General features: G+C 39.0%; 1 protein-coding gene across 1 annotated transcript in view; it reads right to left on the bottom strand.

Moving 5' to 3' along the window:
- Positions 1–17575, bottom strand: part of LOC118265466 (DNA-binding protein D-ETS-6) — a 30511-nt gene extending 12936 nt beyond the window's left edge. The window contains exons 1-3 of the mRNA XM_050705916.1: positions 17123–17575; positions 13705–13847; positions 12841–12982 (exon numbers count right to left, since the gene is read on the bottom strand). Of these exons, the coding sequence (XP_050561873.1) occupies positions 12841–12982; positions 13705–13847; positions 17123–17168 (331 nt within the window). The 5' untranslated portion in view covers positions 17169–17575. The remainder of the gene's footprint in view (positions 1–12840; positions 12983–13704; positions 13848–17122) is intronic.

Genomic DNA, 17575 nt, shown 5'->3' on the forward strand with positions numbered 1-17575 from the left:
AAGAGTTCTTTACCTGGTAGTGGAAAAGTTTACAGACTGACTTATTTTATTTTTATACGAGTAGCTCACTACACACACACACACACACACTTAAAAATAATTAAATGACGGGTTTTATTTTATTTCATACATATACACTTTGACAACACTTTTATTTTTGTTCAATAAAAGTTTTAGTAATTTTATATTGTTGTGTAGGATATGTCGCGAAAGCCGGATATGCGGCCGGATGCGGCACCGGAAGCGAGCGAGTGTGGCGGCGGAGCCTGGCGCCGCCCTCGCGCGGGGCGGAGGGAGGCTGTGTCGCGCCCTCACACCGTGTCTCGCCGGCGAGAGATTTACTTTCCTTAGATAATGAGACCTTATTCTACTACGTGCTTGAGAGCTAGACTGTACTCGGCATTTACTTATTTTGTAATGTCTGAGACATCGTGGAAATTGAGCCCAATGCAGACATCGTGGTTCACGGCACCGAGCACGATGCGTTTAGCAATCTTTTTTTGAAACCCAATTTTTGTGTTAAATCGAAAAACTTTTGTATCAAAACCCTCAAAATACAACATTACTGAGTTCCTTTCTTTAGGCAGTAAAGCGAAAAAATTAAGATTATGTTGATAAAACAAGAAGAGAAGTAACTTACTTTCACATGTAAGTAAAACAATTCGAATGTAACAAACAACACTCAAAATTTAAATGCGAACTTGTCTTTAAGCCGCTTCATAATAAAGTAACAATATTAATAATCGTGGATCCTCGTCGTTAATCCTGTAATCCTGTAACTCCTGCCGTGGAGGGTGGCTTACACTCCTGCAGCCCCTGCCGGCGGCGGAGTAATGAACGCGTCCTGCTGCGAGACTGAGCCTCTGAGCCTCTGAGCCCGACAGAGGTGATGTACCACATTAATCTAGGTGTTATTGCATAAAGATGTTGTTACATGACCAGAATTTGCATTCATTGTAAGAGTGAGGTTAGGAAAACCAATAATATAATTAAATCTCTTGGCAGACAGCTGATGTACTAACAAGTAACTTAGGCTTAGCTAGGACTTCATGTAGCTTTGATCTCGATAGAGTGATCAGAAAGACCTCACCAAAACCAAGACCAACTAATGAACACGTCTCACTTATTGTTTATGAAATTATGACTTCCATATGGAGGCCTAACTTGTAGGCTTTTTTATAGATAAGACACAATGAAAATACTGTTAATTTTTTGAAAAACCATAGGAACTTATGGTTATTTTATCAGACCGGTGAAACAAACTTAAAACCACTAGCATGACAGTCTCGCTTGTAAGCACACCATCAACACTAAGACACAGTAGATCAGTTTCTTTGACAAAAATTTTTAACAAGTCATGATAATGTAAACTATAAAGAACGCGTTTACGTACAGTGCATTAACGGATACGGTAGAACGATTACGCAGATATGTACAGTGCAGTGTTACATTACGTTATCTGTAACACCGACTTCTACTCTTGGTGTCCAGCCTACACTGTACAGATGTTCCCTCCCCGGCTGATCAGATTCATTGTTAAAACACGCACCTACTGACGCACTGCGCCGTTCATTAATATTTTCATATGTTGTTACAAACCCACACAAACACTATAAAGTGCTAGATTATGTTAGAGTGTACTAAAGTAGAAAGTCTAGATATAACTGCTGAGCTGCGGCATCATACAAAAATGCAATGCGAGTGGGCTGTGTATGTAAACATCCGCGAGATATACAATAGGTACATTAAGAAAATACATCATAAATAACATGCTAAATACAACAACCTGTATTCATCCGGAACGTTATGAAGATCTTGCAAAAGACAGCGAGTTTAGACTTCATGTTAATATTACGAACACTCGACTGATGAGCCATTCGATATATAAATAATGTAATACTTTCTGATTGTAATATTTATTGTCTGAATCACGTTAAAACCGTATCAGTATCTTACAGCCGCTGTATCGAGGCCCACACACCGGCGGTGACACCCTGCTATACAATGATCACACGACGAGCCGCCGCCGCCGCCGCCGCCACACTCTCCGGTCGTAACCATAAAGCAAGCCGATTATATTATTACCGAGTCCCGCCTTATACTTAGTGCTTAACTACGTCGGCTAAGTCAAACAACTCCATCTGATTACCAAGTATTGAAATTATCGGTTTTTTCTCCAACTTCCTCAACACACACAAATTGTGTGAGTGTGGTCACTTATACTTATTTATTTAGTTCCTCCAAGACGCGGTTTGTTTGATTCCAAAGTGAGACCGATCAGAGAACGTTAATCATAGTCATTGCCTGCGGCGTGTCTTTGATTTAAAATGACGAATATCCTTATTGCTGTATTGGTTGTAAAAGAAAAAGAAGTCTCAAATTGAATCAGGAAAAACCGTAGAGAGGCAATCTCTACAACTGCACTGATCAGTAAATCAAATAAGCAGTATAAGCGACAACATGAACATTATTTAAAAAAACAATTCACAGACAATTCAATGAAAGCGATAAGTAGAGGGGTTGTTCCATAATGGATGCGCGGTGGCGCTGGCTATGCATAATGCATGGGCGTCCTGCGGCGCGCGGCCAATATAGCGGGACCCTGGCGTGATCCCGGGGGAGACAGGTCAAGTAATGACACTGTCAGTTAGATACCGTCCCGCTGTGATGCAGTCCAGGATACTCGCCCGACAGATTTATTGCCTATCAACATTTCGGAGTATTCGCGCTGATAGAGATAACTACTCAAGGAAAAGAGAAACTACTGGGGTCTGAAATGGAGTCAATAGAAAATGTAATGTTTGATAATATTACATGCTCCTATTTGGTGGGGATTGTTGGAAAAATTTGCCACATTTAACCGACTTCAAAGTCTAAAAATGGATGTTTCGGAGTGTCTTTATCTACTCGTAGTTTATCCATTCGTTTACATAGCAACAATAATAAATACAAATAATATCTGCAGTAGGTATATACAGATAACATGTAGAATGATACACCAGCACACCTGTTGTATAATTACCAGAAATGTTCAGTTTTAATCAAAATAGATATCTACGTTTACGTAAAAACCAACGAATACAATACGTGAGCTTTAGATTGCTGACAATTATCTTATCTAGACATCAGCACGCGTTGTTTAAGGAAAATTGTGTAAAAATTACTGACACATGCTGACTTGTACAAATAAATAAATAAATAATTTAAAACACTAATTTCTGTATTACCACCTAAGTCGTCGTTCGTATGTCATTACAAATTACAGCGAAATATAAAACCAATAAAATCCCTTTCAATGTTCGACATCCGGAGCTTGTTGTGATCGGTTATAGGAATGAGGGTCCCTAATTTTATGGGTCGTTAATAAAACAGGTGTCACGTATTAATTTACTGACCTTATTTAAGTAACGCATTAAGCCGTAAAGCTGCGGTCGACCGCTGTGTGTGTGTGTGTGTGACTCAATGTTACACGGCCACTTGATTGTTTCAAATGTGCTTGCTAAGCATATGCATATACCTTTATTAAGTAGTAAGTATGCCAATAAATAGAGGGGTAAACTAATTTCTCCTTAAGAGGAACTTTTTATTGATACATATTAATTATGTATGTTAAAGATTTGTTACTTGATGGCTATATCTGAGTACCTATAGGTGACACGGTGTGACAATGTTTCTATTCTAATAAGATATGTATACAGTATACAGTTTAGTAGTCAATTGCGCTCCAACGTTATGAAAGTTCTAAGCTCTAACGTCGTTTACGAAATGGGTAATTCCAGCTCGAACAATATCTTGAAATGCAGCTTATGTATAATATACAATGTGTGTAGGTTTAGTATATTGCCTCGACACTGTTCTGTTGAATAGGATGTCGAGTGTAAGGAGGTCGGTCTGCGGCTGCTCGCAGAGAAACGAGCTCGGAGACACAACATGGCGGCAAGCAATCCTTCTTAGAATTACTGGCTGTGATGCAAGCCACGCGCGGGAGCGGGTTTAAAATAACATAATACACGCTACGACATCTAGTGGTGACATGAATTCTTTACATAATACCGGGATAACGGGAACACAATTAAAAAGAAAGTTTGATTGTAGTTGAATGGAGTACCTGCTGCTACGGCGTAGCGCTACGTCGTAGCAATATGCAGTTATTCGTTTTTGTATAAAAATATGTGTTACACCTTATTGAATCCCTTCTATGCATCATTAAACAGTACAGTAAGTTGACAATAATTATTACTTTGGAGTCAATAGACTTTATTATGTTTAGCTCGTGTGCCTTACCAGAGCTTGTTAAAATCCAGAGCGAGCTCACTCGATATTTGTGAAACGCTTGATATAACATTTTACAAGAATAGTACATAGATTTCCGTTCTCGACCTCTTGTAACTCAGGCACGAGCTGAAGTGGTGCGCTCGCTAGAAGGCGGGGCGACGGGCAGGTGTGGCCTGTAGCGCTCCGCCCCGCGACGTGGGCGCTGCGCGGCGCCTCGCAGAACCGTGGCGACAGCGGTGCAGGAACACCAAGTCGGCTAACATCGGGTTTATTATGAAATGTAATAAAATAGTCGGACCAGACCGCGCCACACCTCGCATTAGTAATCACCGCCCACAGAGTGCAGTTACATAACACGAAACGAAGTATTCGCATTAGTTGTTCCCAGTGACACAATTGTACAGGAATCATATATATGTACAGAAGAATCCGTTTATTATGACTCCGCCTATATTGACCAACCGGTTATTATAACGTAATTGCATGACGAAGTTTGGTTTTCATATAAAATTCTTTATAAAAAAGTCGGATATAATGACTTCCCTTACAGTGACATGCCGCTTTATATGACCCATTTTTAATAAATTATGTCCGGTTATAATGACCGGCACGATTCTTTACCTTCAATAATGTTCGTTAATTCCCGACGACGTTCGGCACGTGCTATACACAATAGTGTGAGAGTCTGTTTTTACAATAAAATGAAGAAACAAAAGCAGACAAAAATTACAGATTACTTACAATAAAAAATACACTTGCATGTGTTATTATAATAATCTGCTGATTACGTGCAATTTTGATTTTGATTTAATATGGTCTTACACATATGCAAATATACTATGTTTCTGTATTAAAATACTTAATACATACATATTTACATAAAAAAGATTTTCATTTATACATAACGCTTTGTATGACGTCCGCTTATTATGACGTGTTTGTCAATTCCTTTCGATGTCATTATAAACGGACTCTACTGTATATGCAAGTAATTCACTGAAGTAAGATAATAATATGCAATCAATTAAAAAAAGTTAAAAAGTGATATCAATCAGAGTGCTTAAAGGCTCGTTGCTAGTAGCACGCTACGCAGTGCGGGTTTCGTACTTAGTGAAATTTTGAACACTCTACGGCTGTTGCCTAATTGTCTGGGCTGTAGTTAGCAACAATCTGATGCCTCTCTAGTAACGAAAACTATCAGATTGCCGCCTAGTCTAAAATATAACACGTCACATATTTACTGGGTTTTCCAAAGTGAATTAACATAATTGTTTGCTGTTTAGCGAGATTGAAGTAGGTACCTGACTGTGTCGCACTCTTAATGGAATACTTAGAAGAAGTGTCAATGAATACAACGACTTGGTCAAGTAGAGAAGGTACCTTTTCTTATTGTATGTAGGGCAACTCCAATGACGACGAATTTTATGCATTGTTTCACAATAACATTATCAAAGTGTGATAGATGCTACATTTCAATTGATTTATTTATGCGGCATTGTCCTTACCCTATATTGTCAATCAATATAACTTCTGGAAGCCAGAATCAATAGTAGAACCGCGACATACTGTTTCAGAATGAATAAAAAGTTATCTTCTTTGGAATAGAAAGAAAGAACAGAAACGAAACAAATAGACTACAGAGGCACTTGGAGAAACCCAAGTATTCAACTGAGTAGATTCCAGTTGTGTGCAACATTGTTTGCTAGCAGCCCAACATGTGAATTTACACTTAAAAGTGACAAAAGGTTTTACTCATGTGTAGGTAATTAAGGCTGATATTATTTATTTTCAACAATAGATATGGAGAAGACGTAGGTTAATGTTTGGATAAACTCATTTTAATTAGGATATTAAATTACACCTGATGTCATTCTACTCAACCAAGACTTGGTGAGATAATTTTACCAGTTATTACCCTCCCGTTCTAAGTTAGTGATGGGCCAATCAAAAGTTGAAATCAATAAAAAGACCAATTATTACGAGAATTTTAGCAGACAAATATCCACTGCGTAACATGTAGGTTTTTGGATGCTGTAAGTGGCAAAGCAGCAAAGCAGTGCATTTAGTTGCATTAGATCCATATGAAACTGCGACTATTAGATCCATTTACAAGAAAAGATCTATGCGATGTATAGATCTACATATTCTTCTCCTCTAATTATATCTTCTGATTCATTTCGTTGCGGGATCAAAAACAGTTATTCATGTCCCTGAGACGCACCGGATTTTAGTGCTCCGATGTTTTCATGGTTGTATCTACAGTAGATCCTGGTTTACAGGAGTTACAGCGGTTTTGGGAGGTTGTAGCGAGCTTGTCCCAGTAGTGAGGAAATGTTCCATAAAAGTACTTTATAACTGGCACCAATAACTGATAGAATCAAATTCAAAATCAAAACAATTATATTTCAAAATGATCCAAAAGTTACTCTATATCGTAAGGATCATTGCTGAATGAGAAGGACAGAATTCAAACATTTTGTTCAATTTTCTTTTCAGATCCCCCCATCATTATTCGCTGTCTCATTATCATTTCTCTTGCTTTAAGTTATTAAGCCCTTGTCAAGACACTACTCGTAATCTATGTATGTATGGCCATTATGAGTCCACTCTGACTTATGTAAGTATCTCATATAGCCTCATTAAAATGATCTTACTTTTGATTGACCTCTATACATGGGTACATATATTTGGTAAAATCCTGAGAACATAAAGTAGTGTAACAAAGAAATTCACTGTTATCTACTAACTATGAACAAACTTTGTAGACATTTCAAGGCACAAATTACAATAACCGCGCAAATAAAGGCATCGTATAACACGACTTAAAAGATCCCAGGACGATACCATGTTACAGAGAATGTTACTCGGGTATTAATTAATTATCACCTTTCTGAAGTAGGCATACGTGTAAGGTATGTAGAAGTAGCGAGTCAATGTCCCCAGGCATTGGGTGCGCATGCGCGATGTGTTAGCCTCTTAGGCAAGTTCACACGGTCCGCATTCCGCGATGAATCACGCGCCGCACCGCACCGCACCGCCCGCCGGCCACGGGAATGTGAAAGCAGAGGAATCCGGTCTGGAGCAGCCGAGCACCAGCATACACCCGCACAGGTGCTCTCCACTATTATTATACTTAGCGCAGCAAGCCTGGCTCATCGCTCGATTGGTCGGAAGTGCGATTGTTAACCAAGGGGATCTCGGGTTCTCAAGAGTGAAACGGATAAAACTTTGCAACGGACAACTCGGACAAGTACTACGTCTGAATACCTAGACGAGCTAAGCGTATCGTTACAGAACTCCCATATTGTTAAGATTCCCATATTGCTTATCCAACAGTACCTAGTTACCGACACAGAGTACACCAAACATTAAATTAAGTTTGACATGTCACACTACCTGATACATCTTGTATTATGCAAACTTGCCAACTTGAGATTTCAATTGAATATTCATCACACACCGAGCAATATTTCGTGATTTAATAAAATGTAACCTTTCCTTTAAAATGGCATTTATTGTAATACTAGAGGGGTTGAAGTGTTCCCCAGCAGGGCCGCTCATCAAACAAATCCCGTGTTATGACAGGCTGGGGGCGGCGGGCCGCGACTCCTGATCCTCGACATTCATGGTAATGTGCACCCCGCCGCGACCCTCGTGCATTGCTACATAGCTGTATCTACAAACCTACGTACTTGTCGGAACATAGCGACAATTTCATAAACGCGATCTACTAGTGTGAACTAAAAATATAAGTAAGTATAGGTATCCTCCACGTGACTGCGGTCACGAAATGTTGCCCGAATTATAACAACGTCGCCTGCATGCATAAACTTAGACAAAAATAAACTATATTTACAATAATATAAAAACATGTTAAAACCTGAGTCTGTCAATATCTGAGTCACTTAAGTTACAACAATGTTTCTAAGGTCATAGGTGTTATCTATAGGACAAGAGACGGATTGCTATGAACGTTCGCGACAAATAGTTGGTGTGCAGGAGATGCGTTATGCAAGATGGCCTTGGGTAAGGTGCACGAGACAGGCGCGCAGGTCGCTCGCGCGGTCGGTGGATATCCCCGGCCGCAGAACTAGCGTCGCCAAGTGAACTCGTATTTATACATAATATAATACCTACATCTTGCGGTTGACCACACAACACACTTCCTACACTATATGTACAGTGCATACGTAAATATACTCCATTCTGTATTTCTATACACATATGTATGACAAAAGGCTGCTCGCGGAAAGTGGTCCTGTTGATATTTCTCTTACAATTCCTACACACAACATTACGTGTTGTAATTTAAAAATTGGCCCCAGACATAAAACAAACCGATTGAGATACAGTTGCGAATACTACTGTGTGAAAACGAAATTGAATTAAGCCAGCGGTTTGTTTTAATAATATAATTGAGATGTTGAGGCTGTACAGCACGGACGCGGGCGGGAGCTGCTAGCTCTGTCCCGGCTTCCCATTGGCTGAGCTCATTATGGACAATAGTCGTCTAGTCCCTCGTTAACCTATGGCCCGCAGTTGCTATATTTGGTGTCTCAAGTTGTTCCGTGCAATTATGTAAGCGGCAGGAGGCGCCGCGCGGACGCGACGCGGCCGAATCACCCGAGCCACGCGATTCCTAGAACACATTACCAAACGTGTTGCCGCCATTATCTGCACGATTTAAATTTAGAATAACTGCCGAAACCGACACAGGTACCTACTTCTCATTCAACCAGTCACTTAGTCACTTCGTGGGGGAGCATGTAAATATATTGTCAGTAACCAAGATAATACAAGTGGCCAGAGACTTCCTGAAAACTCATATTCCTTGATTTATTGATTCCATTAGATATCAAACTAATAATTATTTCTTTCCTTGTACTACATAAAATTGTCAGTTTTATACACTTATTAAATTAGCATAACCTATTAAATAATGTGGTCTTATATTGATGCGTTAAACCTTTCTGACATTTGTAATTTAAGCGCCATTACGTCGAGGTCACCCCTGCAACCTTCTTATTCAACAAAACGAATTAAAGTGCTCAAGACTTTTGGAAATTAAATTGTTTATGTTGGCAGACCATAAAACATCTAATTTACTGTGGTTTGCAGAGGATGCCTCGTGTGTGGTGTGGGAGGGCTCCGGGCCTGAGCCGGCCAATGGCAGGCGAGCGCTAAGTAAAACAAACTCGTTGATATTTATGATGTTTGTGCCAATTTACTCAAGAAATAAATAAAAAGGTCACTTGTAACACCGACACATTAGGGTGCATGAAACAACTGTCGCCATGTTTCTCATTTTTATTTTGTAACAAATGATATTTATTAATGACTTTAAATGTGTGACGCATTAAAATGTGTGACATGCAAAGCGGACATAAATTATGATCTTGATTTTATTTTAAATTCTGGCCATTTTATGTAATGACTGAGTGACTTTAGGGACCTAACATATCGGATCTACAAGAGCACGATTTTTTTCAATGATTATGGCGTTCGGTTTCAATTGTTTTTATGCATACAGACTAATGATGCTGTGCTTGCTTATTAAAGCTGCCGTTGCCGTACGATATAACGTCAGATATCGTACGTGAATCAACTTATAAAGAAGTTTTACATGATGCAAGTGATGAATCTATTGGAAAACCCCAACCCGAGCCGAAGGTGTCCTTGAACGGAGGCAATGATCCAATTTTGAAACTAGGAACCCTATCTCTACCCACTACAAGTATGGATAAGTTTGTGAGGACATTATTAGTATCTGTTATATGAATGGAAGCAACCATAGTGACACATAACACTTGTAACAGCCAACTCTCCCACGACGCGCGCAAACACCGCCGGCGCCTGCTCATTACTCACATAAAGATGTATAACCGCGCGCACGCGCAAGCCAACATCAACACTATCACGCAAAGCTTAAGAATTTAATTCATTTAACGGTTTGAGATCGTAGTGATTCAATCCGGAACAGTGATTCACAATCAGTTCCGAGTAAATATTGATTCACTTCCGCCATCGTGCAGCACTCGCGCTCTAGTATTTGGACCATCTTGTGTAAGACAACTAGAGGCTGGTTAGTCACCGGCTCGAGCCTCATCTGTTGACAGTCGGCACAAGCTAACTACTTAGTACCGGGCAATCAAACATTGAGCCAATCAACGCCACACCGATAGATCCGGCTCTGTGCTGACCTGCCTGTAGAAAGTTATTTCTACGAATGATTGCTTTACAAGTTATTTAGTCATCGCATTTAACCAATAAACCATTCATCTGGACAGAGTTCACTGCAATCATTTATCCAACCTGCAAGGTCTCGACGATGTCTTTTATTTTTTACTGTAAACATGTACCTAACATTCTTTATATTTGCAGTCAATTTTTCCTCGTAGTTTGTGGCTGTTTTGTTCTTATTTTGGCTGTCAATGGAATCGTCAGTATTTGATTGAAATATGTATTTATTTCTAAGAAAAATGGCGCATGGGTAGGTACCTATTCCAGTTTTTGTTTTTTATTAGGTATACTTAAGCTGAAATTTACAAACAGGTATTCTTAGGTATGCAAATTCTAATATTCTCGCAGGCTTCGTTGTGTGCTGACATAATATGGAATTAATAAAAAGCCGCGTGTATAATAATGATGAGGCCAGCTAATGACGTATCCACGGAGCTGGTTGTCAATAGCGTAGTGAATCAGTAGCGCGCCGCGGCCGCGTGAGTAACGGAACGGACGGCAGCGGGAGCGCGCCAAATATGCGCGCCATCTTACCGGGGCCGGGAATCTCCATCGAGATCCCAAATTCAAAACAAAATAATTAAATGACCTGTCCGCCGAAATTCTGATGAACTGCATGTTTTGTATCGCTCACAAAAGTTCGATGAATTTCATTTACTTGTCCGAACATCTGACTCAACGCGCAATTGAACTACCGACTTTACACTTCTACACTTTTCCCACATACCACATCCGTTTCTGTGGAAGTTGACAAAATTGGCGGTATGCGAGGATGCCAGATGGATGCCACATCACCAAAGAATGGGCGCCGATAATATTTTGGCAGCAAGTCAAGCACGGCAACCATGCAGCGCGTGCCTTCAACGTTACAACGTGAACAACACATTCAACGCGAAAGAATTAATTGAAAAAAATAAATATTTCACATTTCTTGAGCGTGATGTTGTTTTCTACAGAGAATACAAAAACAATCGAGTTACATCGCGCCCCTACTCGCGGCCGAAGATACGCTCTGGGCGTAATGACCGGTGCTCAGATGATCCATTAAGATACGCCAGCATTTTGGGGCAGATCACATCTAGCCTCGACTCCCCAGGGATACAACATGAGGGAAAGGTCAAAAATATTCAGGGCCTATACATGGAAATCCAAAGATAAGCAAACCACGTTTTAATTTGAACTTACAGCTACTCATCAAAAACCCCTAGCAGGCACTTTTTACATTCTAAATGTAAGACCACTGATTAATTATCGTCCGTGAGCTACTAGTATTAATTAACATAAACATTATCTACAGGTTTATGGTAGGTAAGTAAAGTAACTTCAACTCTCAGACAATAAAAAACGAAAAGATATTCTTAAGAAAACATAATGATAGTGATTGGGTAGGTATAGGTAGCACCAAGAGCACATTCTTTGCAGTCGCATAGTTTAGCGAGCGGTGACCCTAAACACAGGTGACCCATATAATGCAAACGGTACGGTATATTCCGCAGTTACATGTCGCACGAGCAACCTAATTTTAACAAATATAGTTTCCAATTATAGTGTAGTGAATAATGTTTATACGAAATTATATAAATTGGCCAACAATTACGGTTCAAAGTTTAGTTTCCGCGAATGTACGTGAGTCAGTAACCGTGTGAGATGAATGGAACGCGCCTCGCTCACTGACTCATCGCATCCATTCATAAGTTTTTTGGCGCGCTTTCTACTCGTAACATATTATCACTACGTTAGTTGCCAATAGATGGCGCTGTTACCAAATATATTATGCGTTACGAATTCCACACGAATGTATAAGGATATTTTTTTCAATGACTATTATACTAACTACCTATACTACTAACTAATAACTATTAACAGACAAAAATATTATTCATAATTCATTTCATAACTAAAAGGCAAATATTTTAGTTACAATAGTCATATACCTCAGTAACAGGTTTCGTTCAGTGGCTGGCTCATGGATGAGATGTTAGTACAGTGTAAATAAGTTTTATTACAGTGTAATTAATTAAGTTTTGTAAAATAGATGTGGATATATAATAACCTTACTTATAAACGAGATAATTAAACTATGACTGCACGGTTTTAGCCACTTTTAGAATTAAAACTGAAAACATTGTTATGAAGTATTGTTCAGAGGTAGATTGATAAGGTCTGAAATCGAAGTCATAACTTCATAAGCTAATAGGTAAATAGTGTATCTTGTCAAAATATTGAAGACGAGTTTTAAAGTAATTTGGGTGTAACTTCAACCTTCTTTTTAAGCACATTGTACGTTATTATGGTTTAATTAACATTCTTAGGGTTAGTACTCACTGTAGTCTGCCGCGGCAGCCTGGCTGGTGGTGGCCTGGTGCTCGGGCAGCGGCTCCGGCGGCGGCTGCCCCGTGGCGCCGGCGTGCGCGTGCCGCAGGTACGCGTAGTAGATGCGCGCCGACTGCTCGCTGCCCGAGCACACCTGCAGGACATACAGCAAGGGAATTAATCAGTAATTTGTTACAAATATATAAGTGTAATCAAAGAAGTAAATAGACAATAATTGATATCATTGTGATGAACAGATGACTGTTGTTTTTACGCAAAACCTACTGAATGGTTCGAAATGATATTTGCAGTTTCAGTCAGTCAGTGTTTTTCAGTCAGTTAGTTCGTGTTTCATAAACTACTCATTTAAAGAATTTAACTGTACAGTAACCTATATCTACTTAATTACTGATGTTTTACACAACATTACGCAATCTAATTGGACGCGGTTTTAACTTAACTTTCAGAGGTCGTGTTACAGTTACTCCAATCTGTTAGTGTTTCAGTTCGATGACTGTACTGTGGCCGCTTGGAATCGGGGAAGTACGGAGATTGCATTCACAGTTTTGGTCTTATTGATCTAATGTTAACTGTTACTGTATGATACTCTGATAAACTGAAACTGACTGTAAGCACTGTTTAATGACAGCCACGAGAGTATTGTGTGTACAAACCCGGTATTACCCTCATTATACACATGTAATTATTACATCAGTTATTAAACGTTGTATGAAGTTGGATTGGGTAAAGAATGATGAAATGAAAGCAAATAATGTTTGTTATTAGGTCACTTCTAATTGGAAAGGAGGACGTATACTGTATGGAATAGTGCTTTAACAGATGGAATGTAGACTGGAACAAGGAATGTAAGTGTACCTGCACCCAGTTGTCCTCGGTGAGGGCCAGCAGCGCGCGGCCGGTGTCGGGCAGCAGGTGCTTGCGCGGCGCGCACACGCCGAACGTGCGCGCCACCCAGCGCACGCACCGCAGCACATCGGGACGCTCCCACTTCTCTGGATCTGCACAAACCACGCCAAATTACAATATTATATCCATCCACCCTACAAATACATACATTAAACATGTGTAAGAAAACATGAGAGCGATTATTATAGACGATGTAAACTGAAAGACACAGTGTTCTCAGATCGCTTATCACCTCGCTGTCCATGATCTGGGCTATCGTGGTCACGGTACAACCGCACCTAGTGATGCAAACAGATTCATTTTTAAAATGCGAATTTGATGTAGTTTTATATTCAAAGCGCATTTTCTTTTTCAGGAGAAATAAACAGAATCTATGAGTTATTTATAGGTGCCACAAATGTAATGTCAAAAGAATGAAAAGACCTTATAAGGATTGGTAGAGACGGCGTTCTGTAGTTTTAGCTTAACCCAAACCTCAACTTCATGGGATAAAGATGTGCATTTATGGTTGTTGTACTCTATATTCAGACGCGGCGACGAAAATTCAAGTTACCCAATTCTCAAACTATAACCCATAATTATTCTTTAATTTCTTAATAAGATTCAGGAATAATAAGTAAAATAGATCAAAACCATCTAAAACCAGAATAGAAGATCAACGTTATGTATATTACGCTGATGTTCTCTTTTTGATATTCGATGTTTGTTTCATAAAATATCTCTGATATTCTTGTAAGTATTCTTGAACTGTAGCGTCGTTTGCAGTGGAAGTATTGTTATACAAATATACAAGTACATTAAAACATTGTACAGTTGGACACGTGGATAGTGATGTGTATCCAACAGCCACTATAGCTAAATGCACGTGTAATGTGTAATGAAGGTTACAAAGTACAGGTGTGCCTCAATTTGGCGACAAGGAAGCCGATCTGCACATAGTTAGCGTTAATCGTTTAGATAATAATTATTGTAACTGATAACGGACAGCAACAGGTGGTGTCTAATTATCTAATCTTGGCGATACTTAGAGAGAGCAGCGATTATAGAAATCATAAACATTGAAAAGCTTCGCTATCACTGATATAGTATTGTACGCGTGTACGGTACTGTCATAGTAATTATTTGGAATTTTATATCGATAATGATTATGATATATTCTCGATAGTATACCGCATGTAGCCAGTTACTTATTAGTGTTATTAGGTAAGGGGTTTTTACCACTGAATTTTAGTCAATTCTAGAAGGTCGCATTCTGTAGACCGATTTGCAGTCATTGGGAGACCTACGCTTTGTTTAACTTTGGAAGTTTTTTGATTAACGTGACTGTTGAATTTGAGTTTCTTTCAGGTCAATATACTTCTATATTAGTAACTATAAAGTAATTTAACGAGTTACAGCGCGTACTTCGAATGTAAATGTAATGTAATGAAACTAGAGCAGCTCGTAGCTCTGTCGTAGCGCCCTCGTAGCAGTGAGGCTATTGGGGCTAAACACTTGGTTTGACTGCGAATAGAGCAATTCTAATACATACATATTCTGAACAAATTGCCATTATAAGTATTTCTTGCGTAAGAATATAGAGGTTTGTAATTCAGGTTTATAAACCACGACTATCTATTAATTTATTCTGGACGATATTTTGCATTGTCTGTAATTATGGTTATTGTGTTCGCTATAGAAATCAACTGTGCGAATTGAATGCTGCTGTTCACACACTATTGTAGGACTTATTTCAAATTCTAAAGTCTATTACTATCTATTATAGCCTATCTATTATAGAATTATACCAGGTAAGGTTTTAAATTATTGCAGTTATGATTCTCATGTTGTATTGTATAATTTACATAATTTATTGTAAAACGCCTTTGATATTCTATAGTACAACATTTTAGGTATTCATTAATTTTTTAAGTATTAAACGAAGAAATATTAGGTAGTAATATACAACTTTATAAATAAGGAAATACTAGAATAGGTATGAAGTAGAGCCCCGACTTGCTGACATTTTATATTCTATCGTATAGTATGTGTATAGTAATGTACCTATTTCAGTTACAGCAATGATTGAATAAATGATTGACAAGTGTTTTTTAATGCTTCTGAAAGTGCAACATGTTTCACTGTGCACATATTTAAGCCTCTAGAGCTGGGTGAGGGCTTGTGAAAAACAGTGGATAAAACCTCGGCAACAATTACACGAATTATTTTCAGTAGTTTGTGTGAAACATGATGAAGAATATTTTTTGTAGTGAATATTATTTTATGTAAATGTATTTTGTTCTATTTATTGTAGTTTCTTAAACTTCCGACCAATTGTTTCATATTGAAGGCAGGTCGGTACATATCTTCATCAACTTCGACTATAATCAATATATTTTTTTATATGATAGAAAATATATTAGGTGCTTTATATACGCCTGCGTTAAATACCGATAAACATAACCTAATTATTTAACTCTAGAGTTAGTAGAAAGAGAAATTCTAATTAAGAATAAAATAGGGACCTAGTATTGATACCTTGTATATGGTTATTGGTGACAAAATATTGACAGCTTTGTATGGTACAAATATAATAGTGATTTGTATTCATATATTTATATAATTTAAATGATTCATGCATGCATATTAAGTACATATAAGTATATAATAATTGCATTACGTAAGTAAAGTTGTAGTAATATTTCTGCATAAATTGATTTTAACTAATCGTAGTTAGGTAGGCCTAAATGCAACCCCGCGCCCGGCCGCACAGTAATTTTTATTACTTAATTTTTTAACACCATCACGACATGCATCACGCCACTATATAATTACCTAATTAAAGAAATCAATAATTTATTCATTTACAATTTAATTGTAATTCATTTTATTTTAAATATTACTCATAGAACTGCATGAGGTCAGAGTTCGTGTCGTTAACCAAATAAGGTTATTGTTAACCAAAACAGTAATTAATAACCTTATTTTATTTTGTAATGGAAAGGGTTTTAATGCATCGAATCAATTCTCAAAATTACCAAATTATAGATGCCTACTTGTGTGAATGGAATTACTAGTAAGCGAATTTTTTAGGTTCATATTTTTCTGTCTGGTTTTAAAACAATGCATACCTATTTGTCAACCAAAAATTACAATGCACATCACAGAGAAATATTTTCCTTAACCCATGCAAATACATACGCGGCTACCACACAGGGGGAACTAGACACAACCCTAGGCAGTAAGCGGAGGTCCTGGCCAGAGCCGGCACCAGGCCAGCGCCAGGGCACGACACAACAACTGAACCATAACACCTTAGACTTAGAGCCCATGATCGCACCACACGTGGTCACTAGCACATCACAACACTGTCACAGGCGGACATTACCGGCGGGCACGGTGTCATCCCCCGACTCGTCCACGTCGGAGTCCATGCGTCCATTGCGGGGCGCCAGGTTGTCCTCACTCGGAACCACCGAACACTAGGGGACGCGGCGCGCCAACACGCACGTTTTTATACTAAGATTCGCGACACCGCGTCACCGACGTGACGTAGGTATTCGTCACCGCAATCTGCGCTCACCGACACACCAGGAAAACGCTTTCTGGGAAGCTGCGCGCGCGACCGCGCCGAGCTCTGCATGCACCGCGCACGCGCCACACTCGCACTGCACCGCGCTGCTGCCGCCGCGCTACAATATATTGTCAACTCCTCGGTGACACCAGCCAGCCAGATAAACTATCCAGTAGTGGCTTTTCGCCGATAATGAGATAATACTACAAAATATTGATAGGCACTATTACAGCGACAGAATAATTATTTCACTCATTTGAATAATTC

This window comes from Spodoptera frugiperda, chromosome 28 (genome assembly GCF_023101765.2).
Source record: "Spodoptera frugiperda isolate SF20-4 chromosome 28, AGI-APGP_CSIRO_Sfru_2.0, whole genome shotgun sequence".
Classification (NCBI taxonomy): Eukaryota; Metazoa; Arthropoda; class Insecta; order Lepidoptera; family Noctuidae; genus Spodoptera; species Spodoptera frugiperda.